The sequence below is a fragment of the Crassostrea angulata genome, chromosome 8 (assembly GCF_025612915.1).
Source record: "Crassostrea angulata isolate pt1a10 chromosome 8, ASM2561291v2, whole genome shotgun sequence".
In the NCBI taxonomy this organism is placed as follows: domain Eukaryota; kingdom Metazoa; phylum Mollusca; class Bivalvia; order Ostreida; family Ostreidae; genus Magallana; species Magallana angulata.
The window spans coordinates 12,332,315-12,355,121 of NC_069118.1; the positions used below are offsets into that span (position 1 = coordinate 12,332,315).

Here is a 22,807-nt window from a genome sequence, read left to right on the forward strand (position 1 = left end):
AACATGTTTGAAGTAGGTGCTAGCACGATAAAAAATGTCCTGAATTGAGGCATTCGATGATTTAAAAAAAAAAATTCTCATGAATTTTAAACAACTTTAGATTAGATTCTATCGGTCACATATTAATCACTTCTGTAGTTTTTCTACATGGTCGTTCGTTTCTTTGTAGAAGCGAACTCATTGCTGCCCCCTCCCGCCCCGCTGACAGGAGCTCGCGCTTGACTTTTTTAATTGTCAAAACGATATCAAGATCTATCGAAAATCATTTTTGGTGGCTTCTTCTCATGTGTAACATTTTGTTTCACTTTCCCACCCATTTGTTTATTCGGTCAGTCTGTGTAAATTCAATCGCCACATGCGACCGAGAATCTTGTGTCGCCTCAGCGCACACAGCTCGGAACATATATAGCCCCAGGTCATCAATTGTTATATAATTGAGTAACTGTTGGAATGGTGCTTTTACATAAAATAATAAATAATAAAATCATCCAGAAAAAAAGTTACCGTAACTCAATAGTGAATACCAAAAATAAAATCCGTATGATTGTAACTGAAATCGGTTTTTCAGTATTCGGCGGGATTTGATTTTTCTGCTAACATTAGTATTTTTATTGGTTTCAGAGATTACGATGTAAAAACACAAACAGTAAATACACCTGATATTATTTACATTGATAATGTTGAAAAATATTTAAAATTAAATTAGTCACATTCGTAAGATAAAAATGTTCTACGAACAACCGATTATTTTTTTCCTATGTCGTATCATTCACGCGTAAATAAGTATGTTCTGTACATATATATACATGAACCCAGAAAAAATTCAAATGATTACACAAAAAAGAAAGTTGTAATTAGTATTTCGGAATTTTTTTCTGATAGTAATTTCACATTGCATTGAAAAGAACAAGTAATAAAAATGATTAAAGTTTTTGACTCAATATTCGTATATATTACCGGCGCTTCGTACATGTGTAACGGCGTAGTGTATAGATTATTATAATCTGTTCGAATTAAGTACCATGCGTATAGATTCCCATAATAATTACTAGTAATTGCATGACTGTGTATATTGTAGGCAAATCCCTGTGTGTTAATTACTTCTAAGACTCTTTGTTTTCCATTAACAGTGGTTTAAATAAATTTCAGATAATTAATAAAATTTTTGTCATTTGAATTGTATGCTTCATCAAATACTGATTCCGATTACCTTGAAGTCATTTTCCATTGGCTATTGACAAAATAAAGAGACGCTTGACCATCCAATGAAAACAAATACACAGAGGTTGATTGACAGGTTCAGCCAGGTGCAGGAGACACCCGATGTCCGAGGTTATGTGTGCTGCTTGTACAAAGTCGAATGGTCTCAGTAAGAGTTATCGATGTAAATAAATAAAAAAATATATATGCTTATCAAAACATGATCGTTTAAGTTACAGCGAAGTACACTGAAGCGTTTAATAGGGGTTTACTCCAGAAAAGTTTCTACCTAATGGTTTCACTGACCTTTGTCCAATCAGATCGTAGCTGGGCGGAGTTAAGACATTGCCGCTCGTGACTTGAATGAGAGAAAGAAAAGAGAGAGAGAGAGTTGAGTAAATTATAAGTGGTGCCGATAAAGGAATAATCATTAGTTATAAACTTGCAAACAAATTAATTAAGGTCTGTATATAAAAATTACATGTATATCCTATATTGTATAACTTTAAAGCTTTTTAAAGAACGATTGTGAAAATTTCTTTGGCCGCGCGCCGTCGACAACATGCACATGAATAAGAATGACGTAGCTTATATTCAACTAAATTTCCTAGCATGGAGTCCGAGAATACGGACATTAAATATTTTAAAATGCGAACGAATAATCACTTATGAACATGATGAATTTAGATGTAGTGTAAAGGAAAGGCAACGAAGGCGGATGCTTAGTGGAAAAGTAAAACGTCTAAGGTAAAGAATGTTTCACACTGAGTAACCATGAAGAAAGTTTTAATACAAAGTAAATTTACAACCTATGTTTAATTCCAGGAAGATTCGGCAAACTTTGATTTAATTATTAACGGTTACACTTGTAATAAAAACAGTTTATTAAATATTCGTACAGTCTTCGATGTTTGAAATTACCTTATCCTATTACTGATCTATATATAGACATCGTTGTTCCCTGGTTAAAGAATTTCAAAACACTTCAAAGTTTCATAAATTTATAAGATATACTATGTCCCGAGTTTTTTCTTCCACCACTTTTTGCTTGATATTTCAATAATAGTAAATACCTTAACTTTGTGCTCAAACTACGTTCATCCACTTATATGAAAAATGTCCAGATTATATGTGTTGAAACGCCCCCTCTACCGCTTCAGGCTTCAATACACATCCCAATATTGAAAGTCTACGGGGATTTTGCATTGCATCAGCCATTAATAAGCCCGGATGATAACGTTTAAAAATTGCGCGAGGTATTCCGAGTACTTCCGAATGGAGAAAAGATGTAAACATTCCCCATTATAAATCTCCGTAAGAAAATTGTTTTCGTTCCTGTGAAATTTTATGAGTGAAAATTGTTCAATGAAGATATATCTTGGATATATTCCCTTTCATCAATTGAAAGTGAATTGAAGTGTCAGTGAGTTCCGAATGAAATCTGATGAATGTTTCACGCGGTTCTCGCACGCTTTGCCCGAAACGATTTACACGCTTTGCCCGAAACGCTAAACGGTTTACACGAAACGCTTCACAATCACACGAAACGCTAAACGGTTTACACGAAACGTTTCTTGCACGTAAGTCGCACGTTTTTTGGTGTAGTAGTACGTTGCAGGGTCTGTAAATTTTGTCATCACGCAAAAATTCTAAACTTGCACATAATTTTCAAAAATTTAGAAATTTTTTAATAAAGAAGTTATCTTAGAGAAAAGGTTACGTGTTTTGTAGGCGGGTTCGGTTTTTAAATCAAAGTACTGATGTACTGACGAGAGTTGATTTTATCGAATATTATTTATTTTAAAATCAACGATATGCTAGTTTGCTTGGCAAGTAGTTTATAATCTGCATTTGAATTATGCACATTTTTATGATATGAATTCTCTGACTTTTCCGACTAGAATTTCGAGAAAACCTCTAATGAATCATGTTGTGTAATATAGACTGATTCTCTACTTGCCGGAGATGTAAGGAGACAGTCGATGGTTGAACGAGACTATATATTGAACTCTGGCGTAGGAATACACACGACTAAAAAAAACTTCAAATTGGTCGTACCATTTAAAATCTGACTATTTCCAAGGTATTTATAAAAAAGTGTCCTTTAAAAAAATGCTTCATTATTTTCAAGAACTAAGTCTTGTCAGCAGCGATGATTTGTGCTATGGTGCAAACACAGTTTCAGTTTCGGTATGCTAGAGTAACTGCATAGGAGAGTTGATTAAAATGAACTCCCCAAAAACACAATTCCTCACATGAATCATGAGTACATGTAACAATGCTTGCTACCCTCTGAAAATTTAACTCGCCATTAAACATCTCATTTTTTAAAGAATGTTTGAAACGATTACATAAACTGTGTTCGACAGATAGTTTTCCTAAAACATTTTCTTTCTTTCTTTTTCAAAACACGTTTTATATACAGGCTTTTAATCACAACACATTTTTATAACAAAAGCAGAACTGAAAGTTTAGTCATTATAAATTATTGACACCGTATCACATACATTTTCAACTCGCAGCAACAACGGAAGACCTACTCGTGGCTTTGCCACGAGCTCTGCTCTAGTTTTTCCCTCTTATTCCTTAATACAAAAATCAATCATTTAAAAAATCCCACCGGCTCAAACGAGTTCAAATACAGCATACCTATAGAATGACACTAGTCCAACAACATATCCAAACTACAGGAAAATCAATCGAGAGGGGACTGAGATATGTGGTAGCTCAAGGAACCAGGCAAGCCCAGGTTTATCTGAATCGGGACCGGGATTCCATGCCATATGCACATCTCACAGGGGCTTGGTTGTTGGATAGTGAAGATCTTAATTATTTGTTCCCGAAGAAAAAAATTGATTAAGATTGGTAATCTTAGATGGATTTCTGTGTATTACATTAAATAAATACACTGAAAACCCCCGTTTCAGTCATGTTAAAAAAGTGTATTCAATGTACATTAAAAAAGTACTTTTTTAAATAAATCCATCTAAGATTACCAATCTTAATCAATTTTTTTCTTCGGGAACAAATAATTAAGAACTTCACTATCCAACAACTAAGCCCATGTGGAACATCTAAGTTCAAAGGCGCTGTATTTGTAAAGTTGTCGGTAAACATTACAGAAACAAAGTATTCCTTTTAAAGAAATGATCGGCATGTGATAAACTGTCAGTATTATGAAATAAGGTAATGTTGTGCCGAAACTACAGCATGCATCAAATAGCATAATTTATAATGTTTTGTTGTTTTCCGAATACACATGTAGCTAAACTTTACTTTTATAGAAGGCGAGGCTAGAGTACTTCCCGATTAAAATTATTTAAGTATGATTGAATGTGACTGTATATAATAGATGATTGAATAATTATGTCACTGTATAAAAGTTTAAATCTCAAGAAAGATGCATCAAAATATGAAATTGATTTACACATTTATAGTATAGCTGTCACTGCATAACGTAGTTATATGTAACAAAGAAGAGTGAAGCGTAATGTGTGCACAAATAATAGAATTCGCCGAATGCATGATACTATACATGCAATCTTCATTAATATAGATCATAATTATTTTAGAAGTATGAACCCTTTAAATTCTGAGATTAAAAGTAAACAATACATATATATACGTAATACAACGTACAAATTTAGTGGTTAAAAGCAGGGGGCTAGAGTCGGTGAAATCTGTGATAATTTCAAGGCTTTCACGTTTTCGTTGGAAACACATGCAAATGGTCCACGTATTGCAGTTCTTTTTTAAAGGACAGCAACTTGTAGTCAAATACAAGCTTATCTTTTAAAATGATTGGTGAGCTAGCGCTGCAGCCATCATCAAACACAAAAGGAGATTTCTAAAACATTGGTTTAAATTTTTGAATCGACTAATTAACAATAGGAAGGCATTGTACTGGTGTACTTGAATTGTGCTGGAGTGGGTTCTCAATTTAGAATTGTGAATCTACAATTATGGGCTTTACATCGGCAATGGCATAGCTCATTGACTGTGCCTTAATCATTGTGTATCTACTGTTATTTCACTTTCGAGGTGAAACTCTTCCAAGAATCATCGGTACTGTTTTGAAGCAATCGTACCTTCTCGGCCCTTTCCGGCAAGCTCGGAAAACATATCCGAGGTTGTTTTCCGAACTTGGAAGTAATTTATAATAAGATAAAGCTAGCTATTTATCATAATTATTAAAATAACTTTGCATTATATGACCCGATACTGTTACTTTTTGACATTTACAATAAAAACAAAAACGAAATTCAAATGGTACATTTTATCCACAGTAGTATAGTAGTCCCAGAATCCCCTACTATGGAGTCGAGCATGCGTATTCCAGTGAAAAAGACGCTTGAGAGCGCTACCAATAAAATCTAGAGTTCTACAAATAAATATGACAATAGAATATATGGTTTTTTCTGATGTTGCAACAATTAACATGCTTAGTAGCGATTCCCCTAAGGATTAATTTTCGATCAGTGCCTGACCTAGTAATAGCATCAATAGTGAAACAGAGTTTACTATTTTATGCAGAATGTGTTCTTTGAAAATGGCTCGATATACTAAGTTTTTATACACAACAAACACATTCTTTAAAAAAAGCATGGTATTGCACACCAGAAGCATCAAACGTGGCCATGATTTTATAAAGCAACCTAATGCTTATATTTTTAACCACGTGTGGAGTGGTTGAACACGAACGATATCTCTGTTCTAAATATCATCGTTTAGTTTTAATAACCGCTAGATGATGAAATTAGACATATATCTCCATAGATTTTCAAGTTTTAACATAAATCAAAGTAGGATATGATATGAAAACCGACCAGTACTTACGTATTTTGAGAATATAATCAGAACACTTAATACTTCCGCTCGACAGGAACTAAACAAATCCCGGGGAAGTCTCGTGAACTTTCATTCGAGCACATCTGGATTCATTAAATTCTTAGCAACGATAAAGAAAACATTCCGAACACACTCGCAGGGGTGTAGTGTAAACAATAGAGTTCACACTTTGCTTGATCGCCATTGCCACCGCCGCTCCAATGAACACAGATCGCCATTAAAAAAAATTATTCTTATCTTAACTTTTTTTTTAATTGGCAAAATTATTGGGGTGAAGGCCGCCGCCCTTGCCGCCCCTATTCCGACGCCCTAGACTAAAGAAAAAATCATTAGGGGAAGCGTTTTACACTTAACGAGGCTGGGGGGTGGCTGCCATATTAAAGCGTTTTTATCTTTACACAAAAAAGATTTTCACTGTAAAGTTCTATAACTCTTACACTGTACTGAAATTTTCTTTTGAAAAAATGGTTATGATTGTATTGAAGCATTATTTAAAGAGTCAGTTGATGGTAACCAAGTGATACAAGATGCCAAAAAAACCTTTTAGTTGTTTTTCAGCACCTTTTTAACTTTTCAAAGGGAGGTAACTTGTAAAACTTCAAATATTTGGTTCATATACATAAACTGTATTTTCTTTCTTTCCTTTTTTTTTTAATTTCACCATCAAATTTTTTTTTTAAAGCTCAATCTTTATTAAACATGTATTGATTATTATGTTAAAATTTTAAAATAATCTTGTGGCTACTTTTTTTTTCTTTGCGTATTTGCATTTGTGTGAAAAATATATTTTTGGTAAAATTGTGAAATTTTTCTTTATAACAAATAATGCTAAACTTTTGTTATCCTGTTAATTTTTTCTGATGTTATTGGTATGTTTTTTGCTTTTATTTATATTCCATATATTTTTCATAATTCTTTTTTTTTACATAATGTGCAATTTTTTTCAGATGCAATCAATGATAAAATTAAAGATGATTGTGATGTGGTCTTTCACATCAAAATGTTAATTAAGATTATATTAAACATTTCTGCAAATTTGGTGAATTTAGGATAAATTTGTTTTTGACCCTCCAGCCTCCTTAATTTATTTTTAGACTATCGTGAATCCATGACGCCAGGATATTTGATTAAAAGCATGAATTTCTAAAGCTACAATTTCATTCTTTCTCTGCGAGATCGTTCTCAAAATATTTGTGATGCAAGAGTTGAGTATAATGTTTGTGGCATTCAATTGATGCCGGCTTTAATCAGTTTTGCCCATCCTATGAATATTGGTAACCTATTGGTATTATATAGTTCAAAGTATATGGCTATTTCATGTTCAGAAATTCATTTAAAAAACAGCTTTACCCCCAACTCATAAGAATTCTTAAAAGACAAAAAACATTATTTTTTTCTCTTTTTATTTCTTTTCAGATAAACAAAACTAACAAAAAATAAACCTTTCGCGTTTTTATTTCAAATCACAACCTAAAATTATCTACATGCAGCTGTAAATAAAGGCCAGAATAAAAATTAAAGTGAGTTTCCAATTCCTACTTGAAAATAAAATATGGGATCATGAAGATTGGGAGAACATTATATCATTTAAATATTAATTATTTTTTAAAATGGCCAGTCAGATGGTCCCTCAGAAAACATCCCAAAGATACTTAATTTCAGATCAGATGGTAAGAGTATTTCCTTGATTTACACGGAAAAGACAAAGATGAGAGTGAACACAATATGATTCTTTAAGGGAAACAGTTGATAAAAATAGTTTGACAGAAATTATATTTCAGGATTTGTAGAGAAACTAAGAAACAAAACTGCTTGTCTATTTAGGCCTAGTTGATCAATAGCATCATAGAAGAGAACATATTTTAACTAAAAATAAAATAAACTATTCATTCATTCACATATGTATACTTCTATGAAGTGTATATAAATATAAATTTTTTGTGTTTGATAGATATGCTAAATACAGGAAATCTATCATGAGAATAAACATAAATTGGTCCACACAAAAATCAAGTAGACTGAATCAAAATTATTAGAAAGTTTTCTAAATTTGTTTATGCATGATTGATTTGTTAAACACAAATGATAACCAGTAACAGTCACCATTTTCTATGAGACATTTCATATCACATACATACAACTGTAAATTTATCTTGTATCCCCCCCCCAAAAAAAAAAAAAAAATCTTGCTGAACTTTACAACCTTACCTGGTCCTTTCTCTTAAAATGAAGGCAGTGATTTGATATGATATAAAATGTTCAAACAGTACTTAGCCAACATTACAACAATTTCACAATGATTTGGTAGAGCATGATTCTGTATAGATCATAATTACTATTTCACAATATTTAATGGAAAAAAAAGGCTCTCATTTTATTTAACACACAGAACTTGTTTCAAACTGTCAGTGTGATACAAAACTCAGAGTAATACCAGTGCAGCACAGTAGTTAAACTTCCTAGAAGTCAAAATGTATAACATGAAGTAAAATATAAGGAAAAAAAACATTGAACACATCCCATTTCACATTGTACAACTTTTAAACCAAAAGTATATAAATAATCACCGTAAAATCATACTTCTTCAGCTAGCTTTTCAAAATACTTATCAGAAATAAAGCATATGACAAATTGGAACAAAAATTCACAATCTGTTGTACCACTATCAATATATCATGTAAACCCACAACCAAACTCAGTAACCACCACTAAAACTCCCTAAAAAAATATGTACCATTGCTGAAACTACACGTATGAAATCTATCATCTATGAAAAGCATTCAAAAATAAAGAGAAACTGCAAAGGGTTGAACATGCAGATGTTAAATGTCTTGATGAGAAAATTTTCTAACTTTTTAATTCAACAAATGACAAGTAGAAATGAGAGATATAAGCACTTAACTCTAGAATTTGAAAAAGGAAAGTTGTTTCTCCACACTTAACATGGAGATGTTTTGGCAAAGGAATCTCATTATCTTTCGCCAAGCTGTATTCCCATTACCCGGCAATATCTGTTCCTACATGAGGCCCTGCATATACAAGTACTTGGATATCAAGCTATCTAATAGTATCAGAGGTGCAATAAAATACAGTACTAGTAAACTTCCTAAAACCCTAGCTCTATAAAAGAGAACTAACTAAACTCTATACCAAGCTCTGTATCAGCTAAAGTACTAAACCAAACCAAATGCACATTCCTAAATATATGTTGCCAAATTGAAGGCAAAATTAAGTTGTGTGCAACATGGGAAAGGAATGAAATTTGTTGTTCTGCATGCTAATATGCATCACATGTAATTATGTCTCAACAAGAGGATGTCTACATTTAATAAGTTTGTGCCCCTTGCATTTACCTGCAACCAATTAAAAATATGCACACATCACATTTACTTACATGCCAAATTAATGAATTAAAGCTATGAACGATTCAACAAGGTTAAACTTTTTTCTTTGTCAGCTGCCTTTGAATCATAAGATCACTACTTGACTTCACAATCTCACACATATACATGTAACAACAAAAGACTTGATCATTAAATATAGTGGAATAACCATTGAGTTGGAACATTAGTATAGTGTATGGCCAACAAAAACTCAATCACAGTTGTGTGTAAAATGTACAGTCAAACTTTGTTGTCTTGACAATGATATCTCGATTACAGTGGATATGTCGAAGTGATTTTCAAGTCCAAACCACTTATTTTTTCAAGTATTTTACCCTCGATATCTTGAATACTCTGATATCTATAAGATATTAAACAGTCCCATCTAGTTCGAGACAACAAAGTTTGATTGTATATGTACAATCAGTGTTTACTAGACTCACTAATTATAACATTATGAATATGTCTTTTTGAGACAATTGTAGAAAAATAAAATATATATACATGTACCTCTAAAAACATGGAACTGTCAAACAATTCAACTCAACTCCTGGTCAAGTTTTCAATAACAATATTTCTCAGTATCTCAAAGTTAAACGTTCCCCATCGCTCAATTATTTTTGTTGGCTTTCTTAATAATTAACTTTCAAGTTCAAATCTAAATTGAAATTTAATCTGTTAAGATGCATACAATTCCACCATGTGATTTACAGGAAAAAAACTGGGTAGAATGCATTCAACTGCCAAAAAATTTATTTAACAGCAAAAACTATTAAAGATTCCACAGTTTCCCAGGTTATTTCAAATGCTGTGTAATTAATCAATTTTACTGCCATACGACACTCAAGAAAATTTGCCAAAAGAAATCAAAACAAAACTCCTTTCTGTCATACTACACAAAACATCTTAAAATAACGATTTATAAAATTATCATTTTTCTTTGGCCAAACTTGACCATAATAGTTCAACCCAGTAAGGGTTATTTCTCTTACCCAAAATACAATGTACCTTAATTCACGTATATTTTAGAAATGTAAACTTAACTGTCTATATTAAACTTATACCAGATCGATAACAAACTGAGATCTAACAAAACTTGTCCAAGTCAGGTTAAACCTTGTTCACTACAGTTTAATATTGATTTCAATATAACACATGCTCTGAAGTTTCAAGAGCAACACTTGAAGTGAAATTCACTGCTACAACACAGATAAATGAATAGGTAATAAACATGTATGATGTCTATCATTTAATCACAAAAAGAAATGATATCTTATCTGCTCAGCTCAAAATTGACAGCATTCACTGTTTAAACTTTGTAAAATTAATCACTGTTAATGATTATACTGAATACCATATTGCACACATTGCCAGACTGCCAGTTAACAAATTGAAGAAAATTCATAATATTTATTTAAAGATATTTTGTTATCTTTTTAAAATATATTGTATGGTGCCTGGTTAGCATTAAAAATTCTGCTGTTATCCAAGTGTGAAAACAAATTGAATCTTATGGTGTACAAAAATATGTTATATACGGGACAAACACTTTTACAAATGAAGACTGTTACTACATTTTTCTACATTTAAAAAGTCAAATACAAGAGAGCAATTTTTAACTGAAGTAAGCTAACCTTTTGGACACAATGGTCATAAATATAGTTAAGTACAACCATGTACTAGTACAAGTACTAGCATCAATGATATCTAACAAATATATGGTTCTTATAAAGGACCAAGTAAAAATGGTTCAAAAATATTTTTAAAAAATAAGAAGATCAGACAAACGGATGAACACCAAAAAACTTCTCCTGAATCACAGACACAAAGCGTTTCCTCATTTTGGCTTTAAAATTCTCGTACCACAACAGCACATCTTTCCTGCGTTTGGACTTCTGCTCCAAGGTCATTTTGGCCTCTTTATCAAGAATGGTGGGTAGTTCCTTTTGCCAGTCCTTGATAAATATCACAGGGGCTTTCTCTGATTTCAGTAGTCTATGTGGGGCACTTACGGAGAATCCTGATGAATTCCCACAATTCCCTGGCGTGAGGACGTCCTCTATCACTGGGATGGAGCCGTAAGATAAGGCTTCGTAAATGCGGTAACATTCGGGATTCATCCCCACGGGATTAAGTGTGAGATCACTGTGAGCTAATACTTTAAGGTAGTTGTCTCTTGAGTGCTCCGACTCCTCTGGTAACCATCTGAATGGGTAGAAAAGTAGAAGCTAAGTGAAAAGACAATTATTGTAACAGTCCAATGTTAAAATGATGCTGAAATTACTAAATTAGTAAAAACAAAAGAGTAGAAGAAATCTGTTTTGTGTACTCATATCATTGGTATATTATCAATAACAAAGAAATAAAGACATGTATACATTAAAGTTACAAAGCCTATACAATGTTAATGTATATAAATTATAAAGAACAGGCCAAGACCAGTATCGAAAAATAACAATTTGAAATTTGGCAGGCTGATGTTGAAAAATGTACCCTAAATATAACTTTACTTGTAACTGTTAGAATCATGGTAGAATTAAGATTTTTCATCTTTTTTTCATGCATAAAATATGTTTTATTTGTAAATAAAACTATTCAAAAGTAACACACATTCAAAAGCTAAACTTACTCGTGACGAACTTTGACGTAGCATCTATCCTTCATCTCCGGAGTTGACAACAAATCAAGGAGCGCCTGTCTGGAGGAGTTGACATATATTGTACCCATGTAGTTACACATGTGCTTTCTCTGAATTGACGTAGGAATAAAGGCACTTTTCACTTTGGGGAAATTTCTATACCTACAGAACAGGAATAATGAGATAAGGTTAAACTGTGGTTCTGAATACATGTATAAATCAATGGTAATTCCAGATTAATCAGTTATGTCATTGAATACGATAATATTCAATACCTGGTCTTAGCATTACAATCAAAGAAAGTTAAATGAGATACATGTATTCCCATAAGCTTTTCATTTTGGTTTAATCTGACAACCAAGTTAATGAGAATACCGGCACTCTTAAAGAAGTCATTTCTGCAGGGTACTATTTTTTCATAAATTTAAAATTTTGTGGTTTCATCTCATTGGAAAAAAAACTCAATCACAAAAATACTGTTCATAAGGCATAAATTCAAAATTGCAAAAGATAAATGTACCAATTTTTGTAACATAACATAAAAGTATGCATCCTCATGAAAACCAGTTTCTTACACCATACTCAAACATTTGGCATTCGGAATGGATGCAAATGTTAGACCTGTGAGAATGATAGAAAAAAGTCTAAACAATGACAAAAAACCCTCAAATCTTACGTTGCAACACCCAGTGGCCACTGATAAAAGATATTGTTGTCTACATCAGGGCTGTCGTACACAACAAACACGAATTTTACGCTGCCATTATTGACAGCCAAATACGACTTGATCCATTCGTTGTCACACTGTTCGTTGCCCAGCAGAAGCACGGCGACATTCTTGAGCTGCGGGAAGCCAGCAAGGGCATCCAGCCAGGCTTTGGCAGTGTCGATCTTTGTAAAGTCACGGACATTCAGAGACAGAACAAGGTTCTGGGTGTCTTTTGGCACTTTAGAGGGAGTTACACCAGGTCCTGTTCTGTATCTACGGAGAGAGAAAACATCCTTAACAGTTAATATCAAGTCAAAAGTCTTAAATTTTTAATATCAGGACAAAAAACTGAATACATTAATGATATCAAGTGTCAGAACTGTTACATTGTAACTGTTACACTGTTAATTTAAGATGAAAAATCTTACAATATGATATCCAGCAAAAAATCTTACTCTGCTAACATAAGGACATTGGCCAAAAAAAAATTTGTACCGATAAATTTTCAAAGTTCAATGCGATAATAATGAATTAACATGAATAATTATTATATTATAGCAAATACATGTACAACACACAAAAATATAGATAGTAACTCAGGTGACCTAAATTTAATAAGTTTGATATTAACTGGGAAGATAACTTGTACACACTTTGCTTGAGATATTCTTAAACAACTTACCTAAACTCTATATTTTGGAATCTTTTCGTCCCATAACTCCATACACCTCCCATGCGTGGTCCTAGATCTGCATCGAAGATATGTTGCCACAGATACAGGCCTACAAGTAAGACAAGTTATAATTGGTAAAATATGTGGGCAATTGCGCAAAAGTAGCTGCTGAATACAAGCGATCACTTTGCTGGAAGGTAAATGTAATTGGCAAACTTTGACATAATTAGCATCATTTAATATTTCACCTCATAAACTTGAATTGTTTCTTAAGGAGTTTATAATTTGAATCACATCAAATTATAATGATTCGCATAAAACATTATCTGCAGGTGTCAGCTCCCTAAATTATATATGGTGTATTATGTATTTTACTACATGTATTTCCAAATTTTTCCAACCTCAAATACCAGCTCAAATTCATTAAAACAAAATTAAGCATGTTGAAGTACTGGACTAAGTAATGAAAAAACTATAAAGTGCTTCAATCTCTGGCAAAATATTTATTGCACAAATTCTCATAAGATTGCCTCTTTCCATGTAATAGGAAATAACATATGCAATACACTGATATTACTGAGTATAATTCATGTAATAAAGATCTTTTTAAAGCAGTTTATACCCATCAATTTCCTTGAACAAAAGAACCTTTATGACGTATCATCAATGCTTTATGTTCATGCATACCTCACATAATATTGTTACTACTAAATTAGAGAGCAAACCAGTTAAAAATTCTCATTAACAACAGGTTTTTATCAAAACTGTACTTTTATTCCCAACCTGTTCAAAGAGATACACTATTAGACCATGTAATAAATCAGGCAGCCTTTGTGCTAGATTAGAGACTGCAGTTATCTAAAGGAAACACCCTGAATGTTGCAACACGAAACCAAAGTGCTCTCCACTGCATAGATTCGTATAACTGAGGGAAAAAAACCCAGCTCCCAATTAAAACAAACACCTCCCCCCAAAAAAAATAAAAGAAAAAAATGAAGAGATTGCACAGAATAAAAGCTAAACATCTTAATCACCAGGGATGGAAATGAAAAGTTATTGTCCAAGTAACAGCAGTTACATGTATCGTCATTGTGAAGTCAATTTATATTCGACATCATTTTAGTCTGAAAATATGATAAAGTTCAAGTGTCTATTTTACTGCAAGAAAGCTGTATGTAATTTTTCTAGGTATACTATTTTTAATCTGAAGTCTTTCTAAATTACTAAAATACACTATAGTGAATATCAAATAGGGAATATATTGTGTTAACAATCTCCGATCCTCAGCAATGTTCAATAACTCTAAGTTACCCAGTATTTTTTTTATCTGTACCATAAATCTGCCTTTTATATACAAAAATTAAATTATCTTGAAGTGTTAATAATTTACTGAGCCATTCAATGAACTGCTTGGCTTAGTGGTTCCACAGAGATCCAATACCAAGGGGTAAAGGGTTTCGAACAATCGTTGCACCAGTACAACCTTTTTTTCTATTAATTTGATCTCAACTTGTATCTTTATTTATTAAGTTATATTCATCATGGCCAAAATTGCAATAACTTTGTTAAATGCATGGATACCATTAAAAAATTCTTTTTAATTTATTTCATTTATAACGACTAGTTTGAAGGATGAATAACATTTTCAGGATAAAAAAAAAATACTTTGGGGCTGAGGATTGGAAAACCTTAGAGCAATTAATACTGCATTTTTGGTTTTTATACACTTTCAGCATTATTGAGAGCAAGAATGCAGATTTTATTATGTTTTTTGGGAAGACACACTGTTGATCTAATGTTGAGTTCAGTTTATGCTGTAGTGTGAAGGCACAATGAATCTCAAAAAACTGCCCCTTCTGACAGATCTACAGTGCAGCATATGTACTACAGTAATTTACAGAAAGCTCAATCAACCTTTTCCTTGGTTCTCTGATAAATTTTCAGTGGGAGTCTGATGAAACCAATATTGACCCAGCGGGTGCCTAAAAAAATAATGGCCTCAGTGACAGGTGCCCTCTCATTAGGGCCAATATGGCAGATCTCTCCATCATACAGAAAAGTCCATATCTCTGACAAAAATCTGAGAATTTACTCCCAAAGAAAATAATCATCTCACTTCTGGATAAATAAATAACAATATCCATGTCAGCACTTCATCAGTGGTCAATGGAGCATCCACACTGATTTAACAGAAAAGAGACGCAAGAATCGGTGTCATACCGAGTTCTTCCAATATTGTTTTGGATTGGGTAATGAAAAAACATAGTTTAATGTCTGTCTGTCCATATATTATCTCATTACAGGCGTTAGATGAGAAATTTCTAATTTGATGTGCTGATTTATGGGCAATACCCATGCACCCTTGTTCGTAGAGCTTTTATGTTTGTACTTTAGCAGTTTCAGCAAATCTTGTTGAACATTCATTACATAACTACTGGTATTTGAAATACCAGCAGCAAACAACTATTAAGTACTGCAAATTATGAGAAAATTAATATGTATGGGAATAAAACTTTTAACATACAAAGTAAATCTTATAAGAATTATCTGTCATCTTATGAGTCTTCAGTCAAAACTGTTACATAGCACGTAGAGTATAAATACATATAATTCTAAATTCTGCACATAATTGAAAACCATGATTATTATGTAAACTACAGCTTCCATGCATGAAATTAGATTCATTGTGATTCTAAAAAATTAAAAATCTTGAAATGATAAATTGTTACTTAAGATTCCTTATTTTTCTTTCTTTTCTGAAAAAAAAAGATGATCTACCACTTTCCTTAAAAGTCTAAAATATTTTTTCCAAAACAGAGCATTTGAACAGTGTTTAAAAGCTTTGGACCATATACTTGTCTAATCTTTTGCCTTTTTGGCAAAAGCAAATAATCGCCACATCTTTTTTTTAACAGCTCATCCATATTTCAGCAGGCCCCACTGATCCAAGCCTTTGATTGCATTAGGGATCCATTATATCTTTACAGACTCTTTCTACCTCCTCATTTTAGAGAGTCTTACATCTACCATCACACTTCTAAATCAAATTTAGCCACTTCATCATGGAAAAAGATGGAAAATCTATCAACCATTACTGGCACCTAATTCCGAGTGTCTTAAACTCGTCAACATGCTAATTTGCACACATATCAAAAGCAGTACCATGCCTCTATCTTTCGCCTTGATTAATTTCGGCAAGAAAAAAAGGTCCTAATTGGTCCAATAAAAAAACTATACTGGGATGCCAATTTGCTTTCCCCGAAACAACTGAACAATATTTTCTTTGTATCCTATTTCTTAACTTCTCTTTATTGCCTGAGAAGATAAAAAACTTTCTGTCTTTAACATTAATAAGAGACAGATACGTTAGGATTTGGTTTATTTGTATAACTTTCTCTGAAATTGTGAATGTAGTATATATTCAGTTGGGCAGAAAATGAACCAAAAAATACCAAGTAGTTACTTGATGTATTATATATATGATACTGTTAACTGATGAAGTGAGTTCTATTTGTGGTTACAATTTGCAAAATAAAACTAGCATAGAAACATATTACCAGTAATCATTGAAAGCCCATGCATAATTCATTGCAACAGAATTTTCTTTAATAATAACGGAATTAGGACTAATAGTGGAATAATTGCCCACAATTGCACGCTAATCCCTAAATCAAATAAAATGCATAAGGAATTACAGACACCAATCACGGATTCATTATCATTCCCAAATACGTCAAAACAAAATGATTGACCAATTGTAATGGTGAACTGCTGTGACAACCCAGTATAGAGAGGGTACATCTTACAGACGGAATTAGGAATTACGGAATTATGTCTCGGAATTACGTCTCTCGACAGACAGACCAATCATCGGGGACATTTGTGTGGCGGACAAATTTGAGACTGCTAAATTGCACGGGCCCAATAATTGCACATCTTAATGGATACAAGATTATCTTATCTGAATTGAACAGAATTACCGCCATGGTGTGGTCGGTCATACTACAGGCATTGAACCTGTGTACCCAATGAACACGTTAATTCATGGGCCATCATGCTTGTCAGACGACAGATTATTCATCTATTAGTGAGCACATGCAAAACATTTGGCTTTAGATAAGTAAGCTCACTGATAGTTCTATGATACAGAGCAAAACATTTTAATTTTTTATGGTGAGAGATGTTGATACATTGTATTGTGTCCACTGATCTTATGAATAAAATTTGTAAGTGATGAAGATGTCAAGTTTACTGTTCTAATCTCCCGTTATAAGAGTAGTATTCTGAATCAATACAATGTTCGTACATGTATATATGCATATCCAGTTAGACAGGATTACAAGAACACCCATATCATTGACAATTCACAAGCTAGTACATGTCAACTAAAGCTAAGCAAACAATATATTGGAGCATTATTACTAAGCAAATTTAAGGTACATAGCGACTAGCTGATTTTTGAGGTGCTTTTTCTTTTAACATTTTCAGTAGAAAATACGGTACTCTCTTGACTTAAAAGTATAAATTTATCTAATATAAATGCCATTTCCAAGAGAACAATCTGATAGTGCTAGTTAATAAAACAGTCTCTGGATAATTGTTGTAATTGCAAGATCAAATCCCCAAAGTGGATTGCAGCTAGCTATGCCCTTCAATATTTTACCGACAATTGAAAAAATAAAAACCGGGTGACAACACATCTGATTGACAAACAACACAACACAATGATTTTTCTTGAACATCTAGGAGCCTCATTTTCAGAAAGTAGGTTGAAAGGTCACTCCTACTCAAGCCTTTTGTATTCCTATGAGAAATCTTCTATCTTCCTTATACAAATTTCTTTCTCAAGTCAGAAGTGTTGACGTCTGTATCCAAAGAGAATTCTTGGTGTAGTTTTTATGGGTTTTTTTCTTTCATCACTTGTTATTACCCTGTAGCCTTGGTCAAATTAGGATCGGTAATCTATAGCACACAAAGTAACTTGTCTGAGAAAAGTTGGCCGTAATTAATGGACCAGTTGTAATAATTCCTAAGGTGCCAATGTTAAGGAGAAAGCCAAGTGATTGGATGGAAATTGAACAAAGCCTTGATGTCAAATGGAACATAGCAGCAAAAAAGCCAAGACATTTTTATTACAAAAAAGGTGTGAAGCAATGATAAAAAAAGGCCAGCCATCCTTGTGGAAATCAACAAGTTTGACCAAACTCTGCCAAAATAAAACTTTATCAGCCATATATAAATCATGACCCCGTTTTGTCAGATTCACACTTATTCATCCACATCAATGAATCACCTAATGGTATATTCTTCTTTAGATAAGAAACCTGAAGAGTTGGATGGCCCAGTTACTGTAGTAACCACTTGACACCTTCCATTACTAAAAAAGCAAATTGAAATGAAGCATTCATCTAACAAAAGGACTGCACCAGACTCTATAATCTGGGGGTGCCTGAGGTGATGTTAGCAATTTAAATTGACTATAAATGTATCCGATCCCAAAGAATCTATGCATATGCACATTTTTCCACCTGAAAGGCACTTGAAATTTAAAATGTAAGATGATATTTATCATCCATTGAAAAAAAATCATCCTCAAATTCAAAGCGTTTGAATTTGTAGTTTAAAATATCATGACTGTCCTGTAGATCTTGCAACAATAAAAAGGGGGGTGGGGGTGGGTCATCAATTAAGATCTTTGACAACTGCATATTTCCGCAGAATGAAACAAATAGAGGGGATAATAAGACAGTCAATAGGATGAATATGTATACAGATTTTGGTCTTGTGTGAGCGTGCTGCGATCAATGGACTGGTTCCTCTCATCACTGGTACCAGTCCATTATATTCTGTCAGAGGAAGATAAACATGTTTGTCTGACCCAGGAGATAAAATCTGACAAGGCGAAAAGATCCCTTATAAACCTATAAATCACGGGAACAGGGAATATGCTAATTTCAATAATGTACTTTATTCATCAAAGCTGGCAAGAGAGTAGAAATTTTATGTACATTTACGAAATTACTTATATGTACGTGTATCACAAATATTAAATGCAAATGTTATAATAATTTATGGATCTATGTGCAAATATAATAGATGTATTGCATGTACAATTACAAACAAAGGCAAGTTTTATTTGCTGACATATCTTTTTAATACGATTAATGCATACTATAGATGCCATGCAGTTTGCTGAAAGTGGCATCATCATACTTGGCATCAATACAATTATAATGCATGCTCCCTACAGAAAACAATTATAATGCATGCTCCCTACAGAAAAAAATAACTCACTTATGGCAGCTTTCCCCCATATTTCCACGACAAACTCCGGTTTGGTATGGTTTCCCATGGCAACCAGGCCCTGATCATCCTCCAGATTCCAGAGAATTCTGGGATACTGATGCCGATACTGGAGTTGTTCCCCTTGTCTGCCTGGGTTCCCAGTATCATCTGAAACTTCTGAAAACCAACAGATATTACACACAATTAAAATACAGCAAGTTCTTCTACAACTTATTTTTTCAATATATATGCTGTCAAGTTACCTCTGTATTGTCAATATTTGTTGATTGTCAATTGTTTGAAAGTTTGTACAGATGAAACTTCGGCACTTGTTTCTGTGTATATTAAACAAAGACTTTGTTTTCATTATTTGTTGGGGGATTTGTATTCATTAGTATGGAGTAATTACCAAAATATATGAAAATAGAGCCCCCACAATTATTCAATTGGGTGATTTCCTAGTATAATTCTTCACTCATTCCTTTTCACTGTCATGTTTAAAATTTTCAGAACTAAATGTCCTTGAGGAAATTAGACACATCTGGTTTATTCATTGAAGAATTGCATTGCCACACAACAAAAAAAAATGTGTACTAACATAAGGATTAATGGAGTATATGACTATTGACAGAGAATAAACTTTAGGCAAAAATTCAATTAAAATCAATATATATTTTATACCGTATATGCTTTTAATAATTAAAAGAAATTCCTGCTGTGTGTTTGAACGGAGCAACCTTTAATAAATAATTACTTGCACGGGCAGATCAAAATACCAAAAAGATTTTTTTTTTTAACTAAGTCTGTCCTGGTCCTCAAAAGCCTGGTTCTACCATTAATTCATGTACATACCAGTCAAGTTTACAAAGTATACAACCCAAAATTCTTTTTATCTTGTCCGTCTCTCGTTGACAACCTCGGTAACCAAACATCGTATAGATTTGCTAACAGGCATTTGACAAGGCAGATCCGTTAAATTTTATTGCCATTAAAATGTTTTACTATAAACCACACTAATCAATGCCATCAACTCAGACCATACAAACTCCATGCAAACTTAATTGAGATTTACACCTGCATTTTACAATTGGGTAAATCTTTTGCTTTAACCATGATAAATATAATTTACTTGCCATTGACAAAACCCAAAGTCAACAAAATGTTTATCAAATAATAAAGAATATGTAACAATTTACAATGACGTCGACATTGTACAGACTAGGAAATAGAAATCCTGTTATGGCAAAGAATAGGAAATATGTTTCTACAAAAATGTTATGGTGACGCATACCGCAATTATCACCAGCAGTGCACCTTACGTAACTTTTAAATAAAAAATGTCAAAACATCAGTGTGTAATTTCAGACAATGCAGCTGTACCAAGCAGTGTTATCAGGGGCTGCAATTTAGCTTTTTATTCTGTAAGACTAATATTACATTAGCTTTACAATACTTTTATATTGTATACAATTCCCAAATGAATTATATTGATGACAAAATTACTTTATAGTACCAATAAATGCAATACCAAAACAAATGACAGGTCATAACATAAATATACCTGGTTTTTCAGGAGTATTAATAATATTTTTTATAATACATGTACATACTTGTCAGGGGAAAAATATATTCGTATAAAAAAAATAAAACTACCATAGTACGTATATTGGATTGTCCGATGCCTCCCCTCATCTTAAAATTTCAATTTTATGCAGGGTACCCATTTCACTACTCACTAGATTTTTATTTCTTTTTTTTTTTTCATTCATGTCTTTCCCAGTAATGGGTATTGGGTACGGGAATTTCTAAAAAGGAAAAAAGAGAAGCTATATTGGTTAATTTCTTCTCTTTTTAAATTTTTTTACAGAATTCTTGAATTTAAATTTATAAAAAATTAACTGATATATTACTGAGTTTATCAATAATTGTAGATTCCTAATTCCTTGATCATGATCATAAATTTGCAATTATACTGGGTAGTTTAAGCTGGGATCAATGATCAATTATGAAATAAAAAAGTTTCTCTTTTTATTAATTCTACATCAGTTAATTACTCATTAATGCTATACTTAAAAAAGATTTTTGTAAATTCAAAGCACCGGCCATATACTAACATGGAATTTATATAATTAATCTACAGATAACTGTATATAATAAATAAAATTCTGAGGGAACCGTATTTAGAAATAAGACCCAGAGATTTTAGACTTAATTTAGTCACTTCACAATGACTTTCATAATCTTGCAGTGGCCAGTTTAAATACTGGCAAACCGACCTTAGTGGACAAAGGTTTGGTGACATAATGGGATTGAGCTGGGGGTATATACAGATCAGCTTTATCTTATTGATTCTTACACCCAAGGCATCTAGCCAAGGTGAAGTCTAAAATGAACAATGCATTGAATATTGACCAAAGGGTGATCTGATATCTAACCCATGAATTACTTAATTTTTCACTTGTAACCTACACCCTCTGCATTCCTCAGTATGAATTATATCTTTTGAAAGTACAAAATCAGTACAAAAGCGGATAAGATAAATTAATTACCCATGTATTAAAAAATGATGTTTTCTTCAATTGAGATGTTGAACTATTGCTTAAATGCGTCCTTTTAATAAATGTCTCGTTATCTTTTTGTTACGTAAGTGATAAGAAATCATTGATGGTCAACCCCCCCCCCCCCCCCTCCCCACTTTAATTTTTGAGACGAATCAATGTGATTTTTATGAATGAAAAGTACCTGTCAGTGCTTGGATCCGTTGATTTTCATATGTCGCAAGAGCCCTGCGTCTTTGAATCAACAGAAAGCCAGTGTAACAAGAGATCACGAAGTAAGACACCAAAATCAGGAAAGCGACCCTCCGACAATTCACTCTCATGTCTCGCGATCGCGGAATGTATTGAGGTTTCAGTGCGTCACTTCTCCGCAGACGATTCCAAACTTTACCAAATTCATCCTCAAAGCTTTGTAAACAAGTGATCTTAAGTTTTTTGCCCCGATCGGAGTTATTTATATATATACCTGAGAGCCATTGATCGTTTCTCGATCTCGCACCGTGTCTCTGCGAC

General features: G+C 32.9%; 1 protein-coding gene across 1 annotated transcript; it reads right to left on the minus strand.

Annotated features, from left to right (window-relative positions):
* Positions 1 to 9,159: 9,159 nt before the first annotated feature.
* Positions 9,160 to 22,627, minus strand: LOC128160148 (ribitol-5-phosphate xylosyltransferase 1-like). The gene is made up of 6 exons (XM_052823422.1): positions 22,479 to 22,627; positions 19,746 to 19,913; positions 13,461 to 13,560; positions 12,746 to 13,051; positions 12,061 to 12,231; positions 9,160 to 11,636 (listed from the first exon to the last, which is right to left on the minus strand). The coding sequence occupies exons 1-6, from the start codon at positions 22,615 to 22,617 to the stop codon at positions 11,210 to 11,212; spliced, it is 1,311 nt and encodes a 436-aa protein (XP_052679382.1). The 5' UTR covers positions 22,618 to 22,627; the 3' UTR covers positions 9,160 to 11,209.
* Positions 22,628 to 22,807: the final 180 nt, after the last annotated feature.